General features: G+C 42.1%; 1 protein-coding gene across 1 annotated transcript; it reads right to left on the bottom strand.

The window, feature by feature from the left end:
* Positions 1-1,519: 1,519 nt before the first annotated feature.
* On the bottom strand, positions 1,520-5,809 carry LOC147892216 (ATP binding microtubule motor family protein). Its single transcript, XM_087388363.1, has 15 exons — positions 5,484-5,809; positions 5,092-5,257; positions 4,775-4,975; positions 4,435-4,624; positions 4,081-4,286; positions 3,714-4,003; positions 3,585-3,627; positions 3,452-3,493; positions 2,996-3,188; positions 2,568-2,911; positions 2,424-2,470; positions 2,238-2,259; positions 2,065-2,133; positions 1,695-1,733; positions 1,520-1,593 (listed from the first exon to the last, which is right to left on the bottom strand). Exons 1-15 carry the CDS (start codon positions 5,720-5,722, stop codon positions 1,552-1,554), a joined length of 2,133 nt encoding a protein of 710 aa, XP_087244489.1. The 5' UTR covers positions 5,723-5,809; the 3' UTR covers positions 1,520-1,551.
* Positions 5,810-26,203: the final 20,394 nt, after the last annotated feature.

Raw genomic sequence — 26,203 nt, 5'->3', positions numbered from 1 at the left:
ACCCGAGACCGCCGTTTAGTAAGGTGGCATGAATTCAATACCAAACATACCCGGCGTCTCCACCAAAAGATGTGACATGTAGTTGGGGGTAATAAACTTCATGCACCTCTTCACTTCCTACTGCTTTCAAACTGAGTAATAGAGATTATATATCACTGGGAAAGGGACATTAAAAAGAAGCTTTTATACTAAGAGACCACACCATACTTTCCTCCCTTAGATGAGAATGAATATGGTAACATCCCAAGTGATGTTGTACTCAAGCATAGGGAGAAGGAAAGGATAAACGGAGGCCATAATCTCAACAAGCCAGTCTGTGCCAAAGAGAAGAGCGATACGTTGTCGAAAGATCTTGCGGCTCAACATAACATGAACTGATATATATCAAGGAGTTTGAAGGGGCTGATTGGGTCGGATGGGTAGGTTCCGGGGAAACATTACACCTCCTTCATAGATACCTTTACAATTAGCTCAAAACACTAAGAGGGAGTGGAAGCTCCAAGACTACTCATAGAGAGAGAATGAACTAGAGAGAGATGGACTCAAGAGTCTACATAAGAGAATATCTACAAGAGGGAGAGAAGGCTCATGGAAGAGGCTTGAGGAGACTAGAACTACAGCAACATGAGGCCTAATGGTAGAAGAGATATTGAACAAGGAAGAGGAGGGCTCCTTTTATAGAGATTTTGTCACCCTCCTTCACCCATTTACAATTGCTGCCTATAGATTCCTTTCCCCATCAATTACATAAGCCTGTAACCCTCACCCTTATTGTCCATGTCTCCCCTTGCAACACATTTTAAGGCTATGATATCATGTCAATTGCTCCTCCCTTTTTAGGCCTCATCACTACTAATGGAAGATCTTATTTTGTTTTCTCTAGACTTTTGAAGAAATTCAAGCTAACAATTTCTTGAAGGATGAGAAGCAAGTACATTGGCAATTGAAAATAGCAAGGCGAATGGTTTCACCACTTTAATATTCCCCAACTCTTATGGTATAGCACGAAGTATTGCAAGCTTGCCTAACTTGTTAAACTCTCTTAAGGAATTTAGTTTGAGTCTTTGAGATAGCCCAGCATGCTTATTTGGTGTCGATGCAGTTTCAACTCATTAAAGCCTCTTGGCTTTTCAGTTGGACTTGAGCAATGAGAGGAGAGAGAGAGAGAGAGAGAGAGAGAGAGAGAGAGAGAGGTGAAGGGTGCGGGAACGGGGGAGGGGGACCAAATAGTACACCATTGACTAATACGATTATAGGAGTGCCAATTGAAGCATTAAAAAGAGTTTCATTTTAATTTCAGAGACTACATATGGAAAGAGATCAGAAGATCTGATTGCTCTTATGCCATTTCAACAGGAAGGAGTCTAAACTGCTTCTCTTTTCATCAACCATGAAGAAGAGATGCTTTGCTTGTTTTAAAGCAAACTGTGATTTTCAAAGCTTTAGCTATTTCACACTCCCAACTACTTATACAAATACATTTGAATTACTTATTACTTATACATACATACATTTAAGCAATTCCCCTCTGTCAGATGGCGAAATTCAAGTTCAGAAGATCTGACGGGCCGTGTCTTTGAAAAGTGACAGTGCCTGGAAAATGATCAAATTACGATTAGAATGTATTTGACGGAAATTGCTGAAATTCAACAAGACTACCTGTGCTAGGTTTGGAGAGCTGAATCGGCACTGACCTGTTTCTTACTGAGACCCATCTTTTCGAGGTCTTCAAGCTGTTGGCAGAACCAAAGCTCTGATTAGAGAAGGGTAGGCACTACCAGACAGTATAGTTCGCGTACATGAAATGTCATAGGCAAGGTTCCTTTTGACAATGCGTTCTTCAATCTTATGACCTTCCATTTCTTAATTTATGAATAAAGAAAAAGCCTCCTCTTGTCAAACGCATTTGCTTCTCATCGTTGTGCCCTCTTGAATGTTAGAAATTCATGCAGGCAAACAACAAACCCAAACATGCCTCAAATCATTCTGCAAAACCTTCCTGCAAGCAATCCAAAAATTATCCAATTGCGATATTATATCTCAGGTACTTGCTCAGAGAACCACCTCTTTGAATGGTTCAGGAGAAGTATCCCTCAGGCTGAGGATATATTCAGCTCTCTTTTCTCCAATGCCCTGCATGTAGAAAGAAGTATCCTGGCCTGATGAGCTGAATTTCTTGGTGACATAAAATAAAACACATTTTTTTTCCATTATAAGAATTCGTGTCGTTATCTCACCCTTAATTCAAGTAGTTCCCTCCTGCAAATACAAGGACAGAACATTCTGAAGATTAGCTCATGACACTTCTAGGAGCCTATTAAGGGACAATTTAGGATTCTGCATCAGAGCAGAAATATCTCATTATTCAAAGCTTATTTTTTCCTCTTCAAAAATTTTTAGAAGGGAGAAATTTCTTTTTGCACCTGTTAGCAGTATTAAGAAAGTCAAAATACTCTTTCATCCAAGTGTCCTGCAAGGGCAGTAAAGAGAAGAATGAGCTCATTCTTACGCCAAGAAATATCCAAACAAGAAGTGTCTACAGCTGTTATTCTGGTGAGAGTTCGAACCTTGATGCCAGAACTGTTTTTGCTGAATTTCTCCAAAGGTGTGCTAGTGTTTTTTCCTTCAAGATCACCTCTTCGAGCTGGTGTTTTCTCAGGAGTCAGCATAGGTGACAAACTCGGCTGGGTGAATTCCGGAGACAAACTTCTCATGGTTGGATTCCTTGAGAGCTCAAAAGGTGCATTGGCTGTCACATTATTGGATATAGGTTGTAAAATCTCTCTCATGGCAAGTCGCAAATTCTGCAACCTCTCACTTAGTGGTGGAGAAGATGAACCACTAATTAACTTGACACATGGTGTGAACGGAAATATGTCTTCACGAAGATTCTCCTTCTCTGTTCCTGATGCTGCAAAAAGAGCACTCCTCTTATTCAAATATAGAGTAACAAAAATCAGAAAAACAAAAAGAGGCAAGTTTTTCCAAAACTTACCAGAATGAGAAGCTTCCTCTGGACCTCCTTTGCCACAGTTGACGCCATCTACCTGGTTCCCTTCATCACAGCAGGAAGGCTTCCTCTGACTTGCAAATGTTACCGAAGCCTTGCTACACAATGCCTGTGTTAGCTCCCTTTCTTTTGGTCCTGACGCTTGCTGGAATGGCTCTGCTTCTCCCCTTTCTTTCTCCTGCCCAAACACAACAAATCACTCTGCTGAACACTCCATAGTAATCTTAGCAATCTGTGGGTATTTGACAACAAATCAGTCGGTTGACCTTTGTACATGTACACGAGAAGATCCAAACTCAAGATTTTCTAAATTCTAGGAATGAATGTATTAAACCCCATTTAATACAAGACGGCAGGATTGGCAAGACGAAAATAAAAAGAGAGAAAAAATCTAGAGGCCAGAGAAATGTGTCCAAAACTATGAAAGGATCAAGAATTTACAGATGCCTGCGACAGGTTTGGCTCCCAATGGTTCATGTCACCCTGCAAAAAATCAAACTCCTGAGACTTGTCAAAATCTGATGCAGAAGGTAAACAGAGCAAAAAAATTGAGCAATCTAAGCCCCCAGCTTGCCTGTTCCTCATTGTGAGCGCGCAAACTAGGAGCCAGGATTCTCCTGCAAGGGTTAAAAACGAAGAGAGATCAAAGACTGAAATGAAGAGGGTTTGAACTTCGGAGTAGTACAAGGAAGTAGCATGCTACCTTGCTCTGGTGGCACGAGGATCTTTAGCAAAGTTCCCCTGGAGTAGTCTGAGTTGGTTGATATGATGACGAGAAGGGGTGTAAAATCGTGGTTTGGCCTTCCAAGGACTGGGTGAAACATGAGGTCCCTGCTTGCCCTTTGCTTCCAGCCAAGCCTGAAGCTTCGCCTCCATATCCACCTTCACTTGGGAATCCTCTTTTCTGTCTCCGGGAACAACCTGGTTCATTATCTGACGCGAGCGAGCTGCAAGGCTCAGAGTATGAGCGGCCTCTTGATATGATTTGGGGCTCTGCGAACACAAGCAGATATCAGCGAGGGTCCTCGACATCGACAAACCATGCCCTCGCAAATTGGAACAAGCCTTACCAAGCATGCGATCATAAGAGCTCGACTTGTGCCTCCCAGAGAATCTTGTAGGATGCGAGTCAGCTTGCTATCCCGATACGGCACCCGACTTTCGTTAGAATTTAAAGCGGTGATAACGTTAGATAATGCAAAGAGAGATTGATTGATGCGAGCACTCTCGGCAAGACGGACTCCCTCGTTTCCTGTTCTTCGATTGTCTTCGTTCCCTGCAATTACGAGCTGTGAGCTTAACGTCAACCAAATCACTGCGACGATGAGATGTGAGCGTAAACATCAACCAAATTCGTTAAGTCGGGAGAGATGAAAGATAGCACAGAAAATCTGTGTTCCCTGGAAGTTTGGCTTCAAGCGCACCTGCAAGGTCTATCAGATTGAGCTTTCCAACCACGGGGAGACCAGTAGTCTTTTCATCGCTTGTGATAGTCACCATTAACACTCCATGGCTCCGGCTTGAAGCATCGTTTAATCCGGTTTGTCCCACTCTGCGCCGCAGGCGCCCGTTTAGAAATACCTCGCCGAATTCTGCAAGAGTTCTAACATTGACCTGAAAGTACGTGTGCCGAACAAGCTTGAGTCAAAAAGCAAGGCGAAAGTGAAAGCAACAGTACTCTCATTTCTGATGCTCCAGCGCGAAATTCTTCCCAATTCGGCTCAGGAAAACATCTGTAAGTTCAAATTCGCACAAGAAACCCGCCTGCGAAAGGCCGCGCAGTTGAATCTTGCCATCGCTGTCCTCGAAAACCGAGACCTCCGTTGCCTTCGCTTCTAGCAAATCATAGCACCGATCCATATAAACCTCGTAATAAGAGACGTTTATGCGGCAATCGGTGTGTTCAGACATGGCGAGGATGCTCGTCAACGCCAAAGGCATTAAGCCGGGACGATTCTCTAAGCCCTGCCAGCGATCATGCAAACAAGACCGACTCTTAGACCATAGCTTCGTCCTTTTCGAAATCATATGCTAACATTACGAAAGAGACTCACGAAGGCATGTATTTTGATGGAGATCACCTGCATTGTATATGTTTTGCCGCTACCTGTCGCACCATAAGCAAAGACCGTTGCGTTGCAACCCCTCAGCAAGGCCGGTAGGAGGGGTTCCACCTCTCTGGCAAAGATGAGACCGATATCGTCTTTTTCATCGTAACAAAAATCAAGCTTGTAGGATCCGTGCCGGCTGCAAAAGAAGATGCATTCTTCACTTCCCTTCTCTCTCGTTGGTGTCTGAGAATGCTGAATTATTCCTTACGCGAGCCAATTCTGGCACGGAATTTCCATAAATTTGTAGCACACATTGCTAAACTTCTCAAGGCATCGCACGCTCGCAACAGTACAAAATTTTCACGAAGAAAAAGCCTGGGAAAAAAGCTCTCTCAGAGCTGAAAATTCAGGACTGGACACACCTGGATTTAGGATCAGATATGTGCAGCGTGTGCTCGCCATGGGAGGCGCTGCTCGTGACGCAAGGGGAAGGATTGTGAGTGTCGATTTCAGAGGGCAAGAAGGGGCGAATTCGGGCAACGACACGGACTTTGTTGGGGGAGGAGCAGAGGACATGAGAGCGAGGAGGAGGAGGGCGAGGGGTCTGAGAGGAGGTCGATGGAGCGAAGCGTGATTTACCGGCGGGGGTGTGGAGGCGCATGGTGGCTGGCTTGGCTTTCAAGCAAGCTGAGCAGCACACAACAGCATAGCCAGGAAAAGCAGCAAAACCAGATGAAACCAAGACGACGAAGACGAAGATGATGGATGATTCAGCACAAGAGAGACGTTGTAAATTTGAACTTGCTTTTGAACTTCACCAACTAACCCACCTTTCACCATAGTTAACCTTTCTTACCTTCATCACCAACATTCCCACATTTATGCACATAACTAGGAGAACCAAAGTTTCCCCCACTCCGCTCAAGGAGCTCTGCATTCGTCTAGATGCCGATTTTTCATCTTATTATCGCCAGTTTTTGTTATGCTACCGAGCACCTTTTGCATCGCATAGAGCATGGCGAATTTTCCACACGAAGCCTATCTTTTGGCTTTCCACGATTTTCAGTTGAAGAAAGCCTCCTCATGGGAAATGCCCTCTCACTTGGAACTTAACCGAATAATAAGTGAGCATTCTCAATGTCAAGACAATGAGAGACCACTAACTAATGGAAATGCAACTACAAATCTTTCATTGAAGATCTAATAATAGGACAAACATTCTTCATTGTTTAAAAACGTGTACCATGCATGGCTCACACATCTATGACACTATATGAATCATAGGTTTATAACAATATTGGGAGGGAGTGGGGACTAACATTATACCAATTTATAGGATCATAAATTTATAGTCCCTCCATATTGGATTTGATAAAATCTTAAGTATATCTCAAGCCTCGTCCTATGCTACCTTGCTATCCTAGATGGAAAAGAAAAGGCCTCATTGTTAGAATGTCTCAAAAGGCTCTTAGGCATCATTCCACTCAATTTAAGAAATTTGATTCCTAAATTATAGAGAGACAATAATGTGAACATCAAAAAATGGGATTGTGACAATCAATACCCAATTAGTTCAGTCACAATAACAATAACAATAAGTAGTATTACATAGTTCTATAAGATAATCTATGCAAAGCTTAATCTTAGTCACTCACTCACAGTAGAAATTAAGTTCATAGCAAACACTTTCTCCATCTCCTTGAAGCTCTTTCTCGATGGTTAGGTGGCCTTTTGTGATGTTCTCTATTTTCATCCATTATCTTACTTTGAGATTTTAGATGTTCAAGCTCTTAATTGGATTATCTTTTGTAATTTATCAATAGTGACAGGAAATCACAGCTGTACATCCTTATACGAAATGCTGTGTTGATCCATGTATCGAGGACCAAAGTATAAACTTTGCCAACTTATTTTTGAGTTTTTAGATGCTTTAGTTTTATATTGGATTGTCTTCAACAAGCTACGTTCTTTTGAGTCTTTAGAGCTTTGTGGAAGAGTTTTACAATGGTAAAGTTGGAAAAGTGGTTACAAGAGGCCGTAAGAGAGGAAGACTATTTACTTTTGATGCAGGAACACCTTGTTTACAGTAATGTACCTTTGCAAGAGGCTAAATTATGGCATACAAGGCTTGGCTATATCAATTATAGAAGGTTAAAGGAGATGCAAACAAAAGAGCTTGTGAAAGGGTTGCCTATTTTTTGACATTTGATTTCAGCCATGTGTGCAAACTCATTTGCCATTTCAAAGAGGGGGAGAATGGGTAGGCATCCTTAAAAATAGTGCACTCTAATATTTGGGGTAATGTAACTCTAGGAGGAGCAAGGGATCACATTACCTTTATAGATGATTTCAACCGCATGATATGGGTATATTTTTTGAAAGCAAAGAGTCATGCTTTCAAAGTTTTTTGCCAATACAAAAGAGGTTTGAGAAGGAGCTTGGTGTCAGATAAAATGCTTCCATATAGATCATGGTGGAGAGTACATGTCTTATGAGTTTGATGAGTTCTTGTATAGTCAAGGCGTAAAGAGATGGGTTACATGCAGATACACTCCATAACAAATGCAATTGCAGAAATGAAAAATAGAGCGATTGGAGACATATCTGGAACCATGATGGAGGAAATGTGTATGCCACTGACTTATGGGCTAAAGCAGTGCACATAATGAATATGACTCTAATAGATGCCATACTCTTTATATCAAAAATTTAAAAAAGTTATGGTTATTGAAATACTAAATAAGACAAATAAAGAGACATTACTTACTTGGAAGGCATGTATGTCATTCATTTGCAATGTTGTCTTTTTTACTTCAATTGTTGATTCCTGAACCTTTTTTAAGTAAATTAAATATGATGATCAATAGTTCTTCATGCAAATGCTTTCTACTATACTCAAAGATTCATAAACCTTTTGAAAATGAGTGAGTGAGTGAGTGAGTGAGTGAGTGAGTGAGTGTGTGTGTGTGTGTGTGTGTGTGTGTGTGTGTGTGTGTGTGTGTGTGTGTGTATGCATGAGTGTGCGTGCGCACGCATGTGTGTGTGTGAGCTATCTTTCATTTGAAAGTTATTATAAAAATAGGCATGAAATTTACCAAAGGTTGAGTAGAAATGCTTTTTCTCAAATCAGTAAGTTGTTCTTGCAAGGCATCCATAGCCTTATCCTTTTCATGAAGCCTTTTTTGTAGCTTAACAATCTTCTCATGTATCAATTGCTCTATATCACCAATTCCAAAAAAACATTGCCACAAGTACTCTTTTTAGTACGTACAACCAATCTTGGAACCAGAAATGTTAATATCCCCAACATCACTTAGATTAGGATCCTATACAATCAAAAACAAAAATTACATCAAATTAATATTATCCTTCATTTATTAATTATTTCTATTCATAAAATTAAGAGAACATAAAGTACCTCTAATGAATCAACACTATTGTTCTCTTTAGACAATGCATAGTTGGATAGTATTCCTATTCCTTTCATCCCATAGCCTTTCGAAGTATGAACTTCTAAAAGGCCCTCTCCATATGAAGCAGACCTTTGAAGTCAAGAATTGTGCATGTTTGAAATATTTGTAAGATATAATTTTCATTATAATAATACATTTGGATTTATCAAAGAGTACTACTATAAAAGCATGATTGTTGGGATAAGTGTGATCAAGGGCTTGCTCTATGGTGCATGTGTGCATCTAGGGGAGTCACATGTGTGTTTGTGTGTGTTGTAGAGGCACATCAAGTGCTATGATGTGTCTAGTGTGTGAACTAAGTGATGATGTAAGCCAAAGGCCCCCACATGGGAGGTTCCTTTGATTTAGGCCAGTCCCACTAATGTAGGGGCTGATTGCCACTGATATAGGGAAGGTGCCACCTTCTCCCCTTTCTATAAGAGAGAGTCACCTCTCTCACAATCCATAGAGAACAACATTTTGGTTATATCTTGTGCCCTTACTCCTCTTCCATGATGCATCTATTCTATCCCATGTGATTCTACACTTGGTATCAGAGCTTTAGGTTCTAGACCTAGCTTAGCCTAGCATTAGATGCTCCCTAGTAGGAATTCTTAGACTTTCTCAAGCTTCTACCATCTTCACCATTTCTTCCCCAAATTTGTGAGAGCTTAGTTCTCCCATTACACGCGACCATTGTTCCACTGTAGACTCCTCTTATATGGGTGACCCTCCAGCTACAAGCAATTAGCCAGATATTTCCTATACACGCAATGCTGATACAAACTTCACTTGCCAAACAGTCGATCAATTTTGTCAACAGAGAAGAAAGATCTTTAATTGCTTGCAGCCATAGTTGGGCGACACTAGAAGCAAGCTGCTGATGAAGTTTGAGCCCATTTGGTCAAGTTTTGGAGGAGAAACAGGCAAAGGACTAGTCAATTTCACTAAGCTCTCAGCTATGGCGACTTGGTGCAACATTGCGCGCTTCCTTGGTTGAGGACCTTCTTTATAAGGCCTTTATTTCTACATAAAATCCCCTTGAATGGAGCTACGAGCTATGCGAATTACACCCTCCAATCTAACTTGGTCTCTGCTGATAGAATTCTGCATATTTTGGTCAAAGGGTGTTGAGCAATCACCATAAGTTTGGGGCTTCTATTATTTACTGCAAACTTTCATTGTTTTGCTTGTACTTGAGTAGTAGAACTCAGTCATGGAGCTCATAAGTGTCCTTATACTTTGCATTAGAATGATGACTATGTGATTCTCATGATTGATGAGTACTTGAATTGTAAACATGACTAAGCCCGAGCAAGTAGAGAAGTTTGATGGAACTAGTTTCCATACTTGGCAAACAAAAGCTAAGTTTGTGCTTATGAAAAAGGGGATATGGAATGTTGTGAATGGAAAGGAAAAGAAGTCTACAAAAGAAGAAGCTAATTGGTTAATCAAAGACAAGAAGGCTCTTGCTATCATTGCTTTGGGATTAAGTGACTCATACATTCACCACATTGATGGCTTTGAAACTTCACATGAAGCTTGGGAATCTTCACACAATATTTGGTGCACAAGGGAAATGCTTCAAATATATCTTGCTTATTAAGTTCCTTTGGCTACAATTGGAAAAGGGAATGTGTTATTCCATGAAGAAAAACAACTCCAAAGAGAATCAAGCATTTCTTGTGAAGAAGGGCTACTTTAACAATAGCAAATCTGGCTGAAGGAAGAACTCCATCAACAAATGAAGAAACAAACTTTGAAAATAAAGACTATGCTTTTTGAGCACTTTGTCTTTTGAATTTTTGTTTATCATCACTTGGTCAAATTTTGAAGTTCTCTGCCTAAGTACTCCAAAAAGAATGTCATATGTTTTGTCTTTTGTAAATCACCTCCAGTCACCATATGATGTAGACCATGTGATATGTGTTTTGTCTATCCCATTTTTGTGAACCTCACACCCTTGGGAACCCTTGCTAGCATGAGATCCTAGCCATAGATTTATCCTTGACCACCATGAGATGGCATGAGAAACTATGAGACTAGATGTATCCTTGACATTACAAGAGGCAACCCCTTGAGGGGGGTATGTTGGGATAAGAGTGATCAAGGGCTTGCTCTATGGTGCATGTGTGCATCTAGGGGAGTCACATGTGTGTTGTAGAGGCCCATCAAGTGCTATGATGTGTCTAATGTGAGAGTGCTCTCAACGGAAGCAAGAACGGAAGAAGGAGAGAGAGAGACAGAGAGCCACACAAGTTTGGTGGGTGCAGAACCACCCTAATCTTCTTTTTCATTCATTTATATATGTGTTTGAGTATTGTACATAACCGGGGTTAAGGCACAGTGACCTTTAACCCCCACAACCTCCCACTTAAAGGACAATGTGCCTTTAAGGGAGAACAACCAGTGAGCATACTATCCAATGCCCATCAATACACGACAATACTCAAACCGCTGACTAGGTAGACTCTTCGTCAGCATATCTGCAGGGTTATCATCTGTATGAACCTTGACAAGCTCTATGCGCTTGTCCTCAAGTACCTCCCTGATGAAATGGTACCTGACCTCAATGTGTTTGGTCTTTGCATGAAAGACCGGATTCCGTGCTAGCTGAATAGCACTCATGGAATCACTATGCAATGTCGGTATACCTGTATGAATCCCCAAATCTCCCACTAGCCGATCAAGCCATATAGCCTCCTTGCAACCCTCTGTGGCTGCAACATACTCAGCCTCTGTGGTAGACAAAGCAACGCACTTCTGTGCGCGAGACATCCACGACACTGCACCACCTGCAAAGGTGAACACATAACCAGAAGTGGATCTCCTACTATGCACATGCCCTGCATAGTCTGAATCTGTGTACCCAAGTACACGCATGTCTCCTTTACCAAAGCAAATGCACATCTCCTTGGTACCCTTCATGTACCTCATGATGCACTTAACTGCCTCCCAATGCCTCTTTCCTGGATTAGCCATATACCGGCTAACAACTCCCACTGCAAATGCAATGTCTGGTCTAGTAGCTATCATAGCATACATAAGACTCCCAACTGCTGATGCATAAGGAACCTTGGCCATCATGGCCCTTTCCTCATCTGATTTGGGACTATCTGTATGACTCAGTTTCACATATGGAGGCAATGGAGTACTCACTGCCTTCCCCCCCTCCATATTGAAACGTTGCAATACTTTTGTAACATATTCTTTTTGTGAAAGCCAAAGGAGTTTCCTACTCCGATCACGCGTGATGCGCATACCAAGAATATGACCTGCAAGTCCCAAATCCTTCATATCAAAGGCCTCATGCAACTTGGCCTTTAATGCATCTAGCTCATAAGTATTCTTGCTAGCCAATAGCATATCATCCACATATAGTGCCAGGATTATCAGGCTACTATCCTTAGCCCTTTTAGTGTAGAGGCAGTGATCAATTTCACTCCTTCTAAAACCCTGGGACCGAATGAAAGCATCAAACTTCTGATACCATTCTCTAGGTGCTTGCTTAAGACCATAGAGACTCTTCTTCAGCTTGCAAACTAAATGCTCTTTGCCCTTTTCTTCAAAGCCTTCCGGCTGCACCATGTAAATTTCCTCATGCAAATCCCCATGCAAGAAAGCTGTCTTGACATCCATTTGCATAAGCTCCATATCCTCTACTGCCACTAGTCCAAGCATGCATCTAAGTGTGGTCATCTTCACAACTGGAGAGAATATCTCATCAAAGTCCACACCCTTCTCTTGCTTGAACCCTTTAGCAACCAATCGGGCCTTGTACCTAGGCACATCATCACCTGTGACCTTCATTTTGTAGACCCATTTACATGGTAATGCTTTCTTTCCATGTGGCAAAGAAACCAAGTCCCAAGTCTTATTCTTCATAAGTGAACTCATCTCTGATTGCATAGCATACTCCCACTTGCGTTGATCCTCACGCATCATAGCCTCTTTGTAGCAAGAAGGCTCCCCGCAATCAGTAAGCATCACATAGTCTACTCCTGGAACAAACCTATCAGGCGGTCTAGACACTCTAGATGATCTTCTCAAGGGCATTTCAGCTTGCTGTCCCACTTGCATATCAGCCACATTTGGCTCATCATTTCCACCAATAGATGATCCATCATCTACCCTTGATTGTATACCTGTGGGAGTACTTGGTTGTACCATTTCTTGCACATTTGGTGCATGGACAGCTTGCTGTCTATCAACATATGCAGGTGGATTCACATCCTGGAAAGTGATTCTCCTCTTTTCCACATCCCTCATGGGTGCCTTATGCATCTTCTTCTCATTGAAGACCACATCATGGCTGCGTATGATCTTCTTTGCTTCTGGATCCCAGAGACGATAGCCCATCTCTCCACTTTCACCATAACCTAGAAAGATGCATTTCCTAGACTTAGGATTTAGCTTCTTTCGAAGCTCTTTTGGCACATGTGCATATGCCTCACACCCAAATATACGCAAATGAGAGTAAGAGGGCTTCTTGCCACTCCATGCCTCTTCAGGAATACCACCATCCAAACTCTTACTAGGTGATCTATTGATCACATGCACTGCAGTCTTCATTGCCTCAGCCCAAAAACCACCAGAAAGACTTGCATTGGAAAGCATGCATTGCAACCTTTCTTGAATGGTACGATTCATCTTTTCTGCAACTGGATTTTGCTCTAGAGTACGAGGGGATGTGAGCTCCCTCTTAATCCCACGTGTATCACAGAAATGCTGAAAGTCATGAGAGAGATACTCTCCACCATTGTCAGTCCGTAGGCATTTAAGCGTTCTAGCTGACTGATTCTCAACCAAGGCCAGCCATTTCTGAAATACCTGGAACACATCACTCTTCCGAGCTATAGCATAAGCCCACACTTTCCTAGTTGCATCATCAATGAATGTCACATAGTATTCAGCCCCGCCTAATGACCGTGTAGGCATGGGACCACATACGTCTGAATGCACCAAATCAAGCATTTCAAACTCTTTCTTTCCCCTTCTTTTATGGGCTGATTTAGTCTGCTTCCCATAGAGACAGTGCTCACAAAATTCAAAATCAGAGAAACTCAAATGCGGTACATAACCCAAACGGCATAAGAGTTTCATTCCATTCTGGCTCATGTGCCCCAACCTGCAATGCCACAAAGAAGTGCTTGGCTGCTCGGTTATTGCAACAACATGATCAAATACCCCTGATACATGTAAGGGATACAAAGTCCCACACTTGGCACCCCTGGCCAAAAGCATAGAGCCCTTCTAAATTTTCCAACTCTGAAAGCCAAAAGTGGTGTGAAAACCAGCATCATCTAGCTGACCCACTGAAATAAGACTCTTGGTCAGCTTAGGCACATGTCTCACATGTTTCAAAACAAATGCAGACCCATTTGCAAAAGAAAACTTTATGTCACCTGCTCCCACTATGTCACATGCATAGTCATTTCCAAGATGCACACAACCTGTCTTTCCACTATCATAAGTGGAGAACCATTCCCTATGGGGAGTAACATGGAATGAAGCACCAGAATCCAAAATCCAATCCTGGGAATATGCATCATCTGAAGTGGTAAGCAACTCTGCAGATAAACTAGACATGAAGAGAACATCATTGTCACTATCATGTGTGACTGCATTGATCTCCTCGATCTTCACTTTTCCTTTGTCCTCCCTTGGACTTTCTTCCTTTTGATTTGCACCCCAACTTGCATTCTTTTTCTTATCCTTTTGCTCTCTTTTCAGCTTGTAGCAATCCTTTTTCATATGGCCCTTCTTGCCACAATGGTAACACTCAATGTTCCGTGCCCTGGATTTGCTACGAGACTTCCCTCTTTCTTGGGACTTCCCCCTGAACTGTGATCTACCCCTTTGCACATTTAAGGCTGCATCCTGCTTGTTGCCATCCATAGACTTCCGTCTAATCTCCTCGGCCAACAAGCTACCCACAACATCATCAAATTTCAGTACTCCACCAGGTGCAGAGTTACTGACAGCTGTACGGAAGGTATCCCATGAGGATGGCAATGAACATAAGAGAAATATTGCCTTAGTCTCCGCATCAAAATTCATCTTCTGAGCCTGAAGCTGGCTGAAAATAATATTGAATTCATTCAAGTGAGAAGCAATGGAGACCCCTTCCTTCATCTGCAGCTCAAACAACCTCTTCATGAGGTAAACTTTATTAGAGGCAGTTTCCTTTTCATAAGTGGCACACAGTTTCTTCCACAAATCTTTCGTAGTCTGCTCATTTACTACTGTGAAATAAACTGACTCTGCAAGATGGAGTCTAATAGTAGACTTTGCTAATGCATCCAACTCATTCCAATCATCCTCAGACATATTTGCAGGCTTAGCTTCAATCCCTGCCAAGGGTTTAATCTGCTTCTTTTGAATAAGCACATCCCTTATCTATTCTTTCCACAAAGAAAAGTTTGTCCCATCAAACTTTTTAATGCTGAAAAACTCCTTTTCAGGCATGGAAGAGGATGCCATGATGCAAATAAAGCAAAATCCCAAATGCTAGTGCCTGCAAGAGAGAATCACACCAAATACCAGGTACACCCAAATGTGTATGCCACAATAGAGTGAAATATCACCAAAAACTTAAAAGCTCAAAGCATCAAAAGATGCATCTGACTCATGTGCATATACTATGCATCCATATGAGCAAATCTGGCCCAAAAGAAAATGCCAATAAGTGCCAAATGACTCAAGCATAAACACTGTCCACTGGCATATGCATCAATAATGTCTCATCCAAGAGAGCATAGCACTATTAGTGCATCACCTGCAATGTTTCAAAGCTGTCCCTCAGCTTAAAATAGCATCCATGTGCAAAGCGTCCATAAAAAATAGCATCCCACAAGGCAATTTGGGCCTATCAGCGCATCCAACAAGGACCGCAATGCATCCAAATGGCCTATAAATCATCCACTGCAACCCAATGCATACCACGAATGAGCGCACACTGCTCAAACTGCAACCAGAGTGATCTGCATAAGGTATGCTCAAGAAATCATAGTCCCACGGTAATGAGCGCTACTGAAAATAGAACCTGAGATGCTTCAAAACATGGGCGCCATTGCATAATCGGAATCAGCAAGAAAATCTGCAAGTATCTCTCTTCTGCCAGAACTCCAAAATCCCAACCGATGAGTGAGAAATGGGAGTCAACACTTATCCACTGCCATGTGGCATAAATCTAAGGTTTCAAAACCTTAGTATGAAAAATGCATAACAGAGAGACGAAATCGAATACACAGAGATTTATAACTCTGAAAATCCTCCACCAAATCGCGCAAAAACTGATAGGTAGGGGTTTTTGGGCGTCCGGAATGCAATGGGACATACGGTTTTGGAAACCGTGGTCTCAATCACTGGGTCCAACACACGGACTGAAAAACGTTTTTGGAAACAGAGCTATCTGTAAACTCCACCGGAGTGCGAATGATGAGCAACATAGAAGTTTTAGGACCTCCTGAGTCCACCGGAACTGACAGATCTGCAAATGGTTGCTCCAAACTTGAGTTCCAACACCCGGGGAAAAAACGCAGGAATTGACACAGTGAGTCAGAAATCCACTGAAATGATCTCAGATTCAAGAATGAAGGTGTTTCCAAGCTCCTGAAGTAATGTGGACACCAAAAGCAAGCAATAGTTGCCTCTACAAGTCAATACGGAGTCTCTGTCATCGAACGGAACAGGGAAAAGCTCAAAAAACGACTTTTTCTTTGAAAGCTCTTAACAGGCTCTCAAAACCACTTCGCAAAGCCAAAGTGACTTTTCCAAAGGTTCCTCCAAGGTCTCTGCACACTCGGATGCAAGTAAAGTCACCCACAAAGCTTCCCACAAAGCTTCTCCTTCCTCCCACAGAGCTGCTGAGCTTCCAAGCATTCATGCACGCTCAGCTAGATCACCCGGGCTCTGATACCAGTTGAGAGTGCTCTCAACGGAAGCAAGAACGGAAGAAGGAGAGAGAGAGACAGAGAGCCACACAAGTTTGGTGGGTGCAGAACCACCCTAATCTTCTTTTTCATTCATTTATATATGTGTTTGAGTATTGTACATAACCGGGGTTAAGGCACAGTGACCTTTAACCCCCACATAATGTGTGACCTAAGTGATGATGTAAGCCAAAGGCCCCCACATGGGAGGTTTCTTTGATTTAGGCTAGCCCCACTGATGTAGGGGTTGATTGCCACTGATATAGGGAAGGTGCCACCTTCTCTCCTTTCTATAAGAGAGAGTCACCTCTCTCACAATCCATAGAAAATAACATTTTGGTTACATCTTGTGCTCTCACTCCTCTTCCAAGATGCATCTATTCTATCCCACGTGATTCTACAATGATTTACAAACACAAAAAAGTCTTAAACTTACAAGTTCTTCTTTAATTCCAACATAATCCTTTTGACCTATATTCATAATGTTTTCTTGTGCTTTTCTATTTCTCTTATTTCTTTCACTACATCTCTGATAAACAATGTCAAAGTGTAGTGAAGGTAAATAGAATAAAGAAAGAACAACTGATACTTGAAATGTGCACGTGCATGCATGTGTGTGTGTGTGTGTGTGCGCATGCACGTGCACGTATGCATGCATGCATGCATGTGTATAGTCTTTTGAGGAGAGCTAAGAATAGAAGAAAAGAGCCATACAATTAATTCCATAAATTGGATAAAAAGTTAAAAAAGAGAAACATATAAGGAAAAAATATTTGAGACATCTAAGTTGAAAAATGAAACTAGAGTTTGCAAAAATTTGATCAAAAGTAAGAATTTTTTATATTATTGAGTTTTACCAACATAATATTGAAAAAAAATGTGGAATCCTCAGGCAGTCCAAGTTTCGAGATCGGGGTCCACTTACTTGCCACCATCCAAACAAACTAGGTGCTAGAACATCATAGCTACGTTTGGGTAGACAGGTAATGCCTGTTTAATTATATTTCTGGTATATCTTGCTTTGGACATTATTATTTTAGTCAAGTATGACTATGGCAAAGTACTCCATAGGAGCACACCAGACGCTGCGGGGGTCCTAGTGGATACTTTGTGTGGTTAGTTGGCGATGCTTGACTAGCTTGTGTTTTGCCATGCTAGATGGTCGGTATTGTGGGTGATTCCATGTTAATATTGATGCCACTAGTGTTATTGGTGTTGTGCTTGATTATTGTGCTTTGAGCACGGTTATGTTGGGATTGATTGATTCGATGATTCATTCAATCAATTTCTAATAACTAATGTTATTGGCGGCTTGAGTACACGTGATGGACCTCATAGCGAGGATTGGAGTTAGTGCGAGGGTATCGATCGAGGTGTCACATGAGAGTGCTCTCAACGGAAGCAAGAACGGAAGAAGGAGAGAGAGAGAGAGAGAGGGAGACAGAGAGCCACACAAGTTTTGGTGGGTGCAGAACCACCCTAATCTTCTTTTTCATTCATTTATATATGTGTTTGAGTATTGTACATAACTGGGGTTAAGGCACAGTGACCTTTAACCCCCACAACCTCCCACTTAAAGGACAATGTGCCTTTAAGGGAGAACAACCAGTGAGCATACTATCCAATGCCCATCAATACACAACAATACTCAAACCGCTGACTAGGTAGACTCTTCATCAGCATATCTACAGGGTTATCATCTGTATGAACCTTGACAAGCTCTATGCGCTTGTCCTCAAGTACCTCCCTGATGAAATGGTACCTGACCTCAATGTGTTTGGTCTTTGCATGAAAGACCAGATTCCATGCTAGTTGAATAGCACTCATGGAATCACTATGCAATGTCGGTACACCTGTATGAATCCCCAAATCTCCCACTAGCCGATCAAGCCATATAGCCTCCTTGCAACCCTCTGTGGCTGCAACATACTCAGCCTCTGTGGTAGACAAAGCCACGCACTTCTGTGCACGAGACATCCACAACACTGCACCACCTGCAAAGGTGAACACATAACCAGAAGTGGATCTCCTACTATCCACATGCCCTGCATAGTCTGAATCCGTGTACCCAAGTACACGCATGTCTCCTTTACCAAAGCAAATGCACATCTCCTTGGTACCCTTCATGTACCTCATGATGCACTTAACTGCCTCCCAATGCCTCTTTCCTGGATAAGCCATATACCAGCTAACAACTCCCACTGCAAATGCAATGTCTGGTCTAGTAGCTATCATAGCATACATAAGACTCCCAACTGTTGATGCATAAGGAACCTTGGCCATCATGGCCCTTTCCTCATCTGATTTGGGACTATCTGTATGACTCAGTTTCACATATGGAGGCAATGGAGTACTCACTGCCTTCCCCCCCTCCATATTGAAACGCTGCAATACTTTTGTAACATACTCTTTTTGTGAAAGCCAAAGGAGTTTCCTACTCCGATCACGCGTGATGCGCATACCAAGAATATGACCTGCAAGTCCCAAATCCTTCATATCAAAGGCCTCATGCAACTTGGCCTTTAATGCATCTAGCTCATAAGTATTCTTGCTAGCCAATAGCATATCATCCACATATAGTGCTAGGATTATCAGGCTATTATCCTTAGCCCTTTTAGTATAGAGGCAGTGATCAATTTCACTCCTTCTAAAACCCTGGGACCGAATGAAAGCATCAAACTTCTGATACCATTCTCTAGGTGCTTGCTTAAGACCATAGAGACTCTTCTTCAGCTTGCAAACTAAATGCTCTTTGCCCTTTTCTTCAAAGCCTTCCGGCTGCACCATGTAAATTTCCTCATGCAAATCCCCATGCAAGAAAGCTGTCTTGACATCCATCTACATAAGCTCCATATCCTCTACTGCCACTAGTCCAAGCATGCATCTAAGTGTGGTCATCTTCACAACTGGAGAGAATATCTCATCAAAGTCCACACCCTTCTCTTGCTTGAACCCTTTAGCAACCAAACGGGCCTTGTACCTAGGCACATCATCACCTGTGACCTTCATTTTGTAGACCCATTTACATGGCAATGCTTTCTTTCCATGTGGCAAAGAAACCAAGTCCGAAGTCTTATTCTTCATAAGTGAACTCATCTCTGATTACATAGCATACTCCCACTTGCGTTGATCCTCACGCATCATAGCCTCTTTGTAGCAAGAAGGCTCCCCGCAATCAGTAAGCATCACATAGTCTACCCCTGGAACAAACCTATCAGGCGGTCTAGACACTCTAGATGATCTTCTCAAGGGCATTTCAGCTTGCTGTCCCACTTGCATATCAGCCACATTTGGCTCATCATTTCCACCAATAGATGATCCATCATCTACCCTTGATTGTATACCTGTGGGAGTACTTGGTTGTACCATTTCTTGCACATTTGGTGCATGGACAGCTTGCTGTCTATCAACATATGCAGGTGGATTCACATCCTGGAAAGTGATTCTCCTCATTTCCACATCCCTCATGGGTGCCTTATGCATCTTCTTCTCATTGAAGACCACATCATGGCTGCATATGATCTTCTTTGCTTCTGGATCCCAGAGACGATAGCCCATCTCTCCACTTTCACCATAACCCAGAAAGATGCATTTCCTAGACTTAGGATCTAGCTTCTTTCGAAGCTCTTTTGGCATATGTGCATATGCCTCACACCCAAATATACGCAAATGAGAGTAAGAGGGCTTCTTGCCACTCCATGCCTCTTCAGGAATACCACCATCCAAACTCTTACTAGGTGATCTATTGATCACATGCACTGCAGTCTTCATTGCCTCAGCCCAAAAACCACCAGAAAGACTTGCATTGGAAAGCATGCATTGCAGCCTTTCTTGAATGGTTCGGTTCATCTTTTCTGCAACTGGATTTTGCTCTAGAGTACGAGGGGATGTGAGCTCCCTCTTAATCCCACGTGTATCACAGAAATGCTGAAAGTCATGAGAGAGATACTCTCCACCATTGTCAGTCCGTAGGCATTTAAGCATTCTACCTGACTGATTCTCAACCAAGGCCAGCCATTTCTGAAATACCTGGAACACATCACTCTTCTGAGCTATAGCATAAGCCCACACTTTCCTAGTTGCATCATCAATGAATGTCACATAGTATTCAGCCCCGCCTAATGACTGTGTAGGCATGGGACCACATACGTCTGAATGCACCAAATCAAGCATTTCAAACTCTTTCTTTCCCCTTCTTTTATGGGCTGATTTAGTCTGCTTCCTATAGAGACAATGCTCACAAAATTCAAAATCAGAGAAACTCAAATGCGGTACATAATCCAAACGGCATAAGAGTTTCATTCCATTCTGGCTCATGTGCCCCAAGCTGCAATGCCACAAAGAAGTGCTTGGCTGCTCGGTTATTGCAACAACATGATCAAATACCCCTGATACATGTAAGGGATACAAAGTCCCACACTTGGCACCCCTGGCCAAAAGCATAGAGCCCTTTTGAATTTTCCAACTCTGAAAGCCAAAAGTGGTGTGAAAACCAGCATCATCTAGCTGACCCACTGAAATAAGACTCTTGGTTAGCTTAGGCACATGTCTCACATGTTTCAAAACAAATGCAGACCCATTTGCAAAAGAAAACTTTATGTCACCTGCTCCCACTATGTCACATGCATAGTCATTTCCAAGATGCACACAACCTGTCTTTCCACTATGATAAGTGGAGAACCATTCCCTATGGGGAGTAACATGGAATGAAGCACCAAAATCCAAAATCCAATCCTGGGAATATGCATCATTTGAAGTGGTAAGCAATTCTGCAGATAAACTAGACATGAAGAGAACGTCATTGTCACTATCATGTGTGACTGCATTGATCTCCTCGACCTTCACTTCTCCTTTGTCCTCCCTTGGACTCTCTTCCTTTTGATTTGCACCCCAATTTGCATTCTTTTTCTTATCCCTTTGCTCTCTTTTCAGCTTGTAGCAATCCTTTTTCATATGGCCCTTCTTGCCACAATGGTAACACTCAATGTTCCGTGCCTTGGATTTGCTACGAGACTTCCCTCTTTCTTGGGACTTCCCCCTGAACTGTGATCTGCCCCTTTGCACATTTAAGGCTGCATCCTGCTTGTTGCCATCGATAGACTTCCGTCTAATCTCCTCGGCCAACAAGCTACCCAAAACATCATCAAATTTCAGTACTCCACTAGGTGCAGAGTTACTGACAGCTGTACGGAAGGTATCCCATGAGGGTGGCAATGAACATAAGAGAAATATTGCCTTAGTCTCCACATCAAAATTCATCTTCTGAGCCTGAAGCTGGCTGAAAATAATATTGAATTCATTCAAGTGAGAAGCAATGGAGACCCCTTCCTTCATCTGCAGCTCAAACAACCTCTTCATGAGGTAAACTTTATTAGAGGCAGTTTCCTTCTCATAAGTGGCACACAGTTTCTTCCACAAATCTTCCGTAGTCTGCTCATTCACTACTGTGAAATAAACTGACTCTGCAAGATGAAGTCTAATAGTAGACTTTGCTAATGCATCCAACTCATTCCAATCATCCTCAGACATATTTGCAGGCTTAGCTTCAATCCCTGCCAAGGGTTTAATCTGCTTCTTTTGAATAAGCACATCCCTTATTTGTTCTTTCCACAAAGAAAAGTTTGTCCCATCAAACTTTTTAATGCTGAAAAACTCCTTTTCAGACATGGAAGAGGATGCCATGATGCAAATGAAACAAAATCCCAAATGCTAGTCCCTGCAAGAGAGAATCACACCAAATACTAGGTGCACCCAAATGTGTATGCCACAATAGACTGAAATATCACAAAAGACTCAAAGCTCAAAGCATCAAAAGATGTATCTGACTCATGTGCATATACTATGCATCCATATGAGCAAATCTGGCCCAAAAGAAAATGCCAATAAGTGCCAAATGACTCAAGCATAAACACCGTCCACTGGCATATGCATCAATTATATCTCATCCAAGAGAGCATAGCACTATAAGTGCATCACCAACAATGTGTCAAAGCTGTCCCTCAGCATAAAATAGCATCCATGTGCAAAGCGTCCATAAAAAATAGCATCCCACAAGGCAATTTGGGCCTATCAGCACATCCAACAAGGACCGCAATGCATCCAAATGGCCTATAAATCATCCACTGCAACCCAATGCATACCACGAATGAGCGCACACTGCAACCAGAGTGATCTGCATAAGGTATGCTCAAGAAATCATAGTCCCACAGTAATGAGCGCTACTGAAAATAGAACCTGAGATGCCTCAAAACATGGGCGCCATTGCATAATCGGACTCAACAAGAAAATCTGCAAATATCTCTCTTCTGCCAAAACTCCAAAATCCCAACCGATGAGTGAGAAATGGGAGTCAACACTTATCCACTGCCATGTGGCATAAATCTAAGGTTTCAAAACCTTAGTATGAAAAAATGCATAACAGAGAGACAGAATCGAATACACAGAGATCTATAACTCTGAAAATCCTCCACCGAATCATGCAAGAGCTGATAGGTAGAGGTTTTTGGGCGTCCGGAACGCAATGGAACAGACGGTTTTGGAAACTGTGGTCTCAATCACTGGGTCCAACACACGGACTAAAAAAACGTTTTTGGAAACAGAGTTATCTGTAAACTCCACCGGAGTGCGAATGATGAGCAACATAGAAGTTTTAGGACCTCCTGAGTCCACTGGAACTGACAGATCTGCAAATGGTTGCTCCAAACTTGAGTTCCAACACCCGGGCAAAAAACGCAGAAACTGACACAGTGAGTCAGAAATCCAATGAAATGATCCCAGATTCAAGAATGAAGGTGTTTCCAAGCTCCTGAAGTAATGTGGACACCAAAAGCAAGCAATAGTTGCCTCTATAAGTCAATACGGAGTCTCTGTCATCGAACGGAACAGGGAAAAGCTCAAAAAACGACTTTTTCTTTGAAAGCTCTTAACAGGCTCTCAAAACCACTTCGCAAAGACAAAGTGACTTTTCCAAATGTTCCTCCAAGGTCTCTGCACACTCGGATGCAAGTAAAGTCACCCACAAAGCTTCCCACAAAGCTTTTCCTTCCTCCCACAAAGCTGCTGAGCTTCAAGCATTCACGCACGCTCAGCTAGATCACCCGGGCTCTGATACCAGTTGAGAGTGCTCTCAACGGAAGCAAGAACGGAAGAAGGAGAGAGAGAGAGAGAGGGAGACAAAGAGCCACACAAGTTTTGGTAGGTGCAGAACCACCCTAATCTTCTTTTTCATTCATTTATATATGTGTTTGAGTATTGTACATAACTGGGGTTAAGGCACAGTGACCTTTAACCCCCACATCACATAGCGCATTATATATGGTCATGGGTCAATTTTGTATTTGCTTTATTATTGCAAGTTTGAGCAATATATTTTGTAGTGGACATAATTCATTTTTGGGCTTTACGATGGCTATGTAAAGCAAATCCCTCATTTCGGAAGAGAGGGATAATTTTGGCTTCTTGGTGCTTTTATGAAATATCATAAATACTCTAGATGAGGAAGCGTGAGTCACTCATCTAGGGGGGGGAGGTTGTACCCAATATGCTATTGTTTTCATGGTGTGATTGTGTTCTTCTTCTCCAATTAATTAAGTGGTGAATTTGTGTTGAAGAGAATTACCTTTAAGGTTTCAGTGGTATCAAAGAGTGTGTTTTGGCCACGCATGTGTTTTGGAGGTCAACAAAGCCTCGTCTGTTGTGCCTTGTGTTAAAATTTTCAAGGAAGTCGAAAGCTCTACTAAACACTAAAGCCTTTAACTCTTCTTTACTCTTGTGCCACATCACGGGACACTGACTTGCATGCCTTGTTTCTTGAACTCTACGCGCTCGTGACAGTCGCCTGCAGTCTGCAACAACTAAGGAGTCTAGAGCCCTCTACTCTAGAGTCTACGGCTGAGTGGATCTGTCTCAATTCCCACTGCCCATCCTTGCGCAACCTTCAACTGACGATGACCCTATTATCAAGACAATCAAAGCCACACTAAGAGCACATAATTTGAGAAAGGAGAGTAAGATAAGTAGAAAATCTTTCTCATTTCAAAATTTTGATGGAAAGAAAGAAGCACGCAGTGTTTTGTAGTCAACTAGATGATTACTTTTTAGGGGAGAAATTCTCTAAAAGAGATAAGATTAAATGTGTTGTGAATCATTTACTGGAGAGTGCTGCACTTTGGTGGAGCATCACTAAGCACAGTAAAAGGTGTGAAGATAGTGGGAGAGAAGGAAGGAGTCTCACTTGTGGCTTTCTCACATACATAATGGGGGAATACACACAAAGGTGGAGGCTGAAAACAGTTTTCCTCTTCTTAGTTGTGAAAGCCAAAAGAACTCTAGTACAAAGAAATAGAAGAACCCTATATGTGGGTCTCAAACCAAACTCAGCTAACTAAGGTGGCATACTAACTGAGCCATGAACTAGAGTACATAAGGATAGCTGTCATCTAGCTATTATTCATGGGCGGTGTACCAACTGCATCTGCAGCTAACAAGTCGGTGACATAAATGCACAACGGTCACCCTGGCATATCACAAGTGGAGCTCGATATCTCAATACTCTCCCTTGAGCTCAATCCCAATTCTTGCACACCAAGCAGATCTCTGAACTTGTGCAGCTTCTTTGCACCCAATGCCTTCGTAAATATGTTAGCTACTTGATCCTCTGTGTTGACATAACTAGATCAATAAGACTTAGTAAAACCTTCTCCCGCACATAGTGATAATGCACCTCAATGTGCTTTGTTCTAGCATGATAGACTGGGTTATTTGCCAAGTGTGTACTGCTCATGTTGTCACAATAAATGACAATTGGCCCATCTATGCATATCATGAAGTAGCTTATGCAACCAAGCTACCTTACATGCAACCATTGCTGCACCCCTATACTCAGCCTCTGTGCTCGACAAGGCAACTGTAGGCGGTTTCTTACAACTCCAAGTGACTGCAACACTCCCAAAAGAGAACACATATCCACTAGTAGATCGTCTATCAGAAATACTACCAACCCAATCAGCATCAGTGTATCCATGCAACTGTATCTGAACCCCAGTCTCATAAAATAGTCCATATTGCAATGTGGACTTCACATACCTCAGTATGCATCTAGCCGCATCCAAATGCGGTTTCCTTGGAGCCTACATAAACTAACTTACCAATCCAACAACATAGCTTAAATTTGGCCTGGTAATAGTCATATAAATTAGACTTCCTACTATGCGTCTGTACATAGTAGGGTCTTCTAGAAGCTCACTTGCATCTGCGCTTAGCTTCACATTCTGCTCCAAAGGAACTGAATTAGGCTTATAGCCTGTCATCCCATATTTGGACAGCATGTCCAATCCATACTGCCTCTGTAAGAGCCGTATCCCACTTGGTGATCTAATCATCTCAATGCCCAAGAAATAACGCAGCTCTCCCAAATCCTTCATCTCAAACTTCTGCTTCAATAGCATTTTCACATGAAGGATATCTTCATCACTATCACCTGTGATGATCAAATCATCAACATAAATGACAACCCAATGACAAGCAGCATAATACCTTTCTCTGTTTTTCTCACATAAAGTGAGAAATCTACCTTGGAAATCTAAAAGCCAATAGTGAAAGATAATGTCCTATATTGTCAAACCATGCTCTAGGTGCTTGCTTCAAGCCATACAAGGCTTTCTTCAATCTACAAACAAACTCAAGATGAAAAGCATGAACATAACCTAGTGGCTGCTCCATAAAGACCTCTTCTTGCAAATCACCATGCAAGAAGGC

Source organism: Dipteris shenzhenensis, chromosome 17 (assembly GCF_047967505.1).
Source record: "Dipteris shenzhenensis isolate YYH24624 ecotype China chromosome 17, Dip_SZ_1.0, whole genome shotgun sequence".
NCBI lineage: Eukaryota > Viridiplantae > Streptophyta > Polypodiopsida > Gleicheniales > Dipteridaceae > Dipteris > Dipteris shenzhenensis.
Note: the sequence above shows the minus strand (reverse complement) of the source record. Positions and strands in the feature narration are given on the sequence as shown.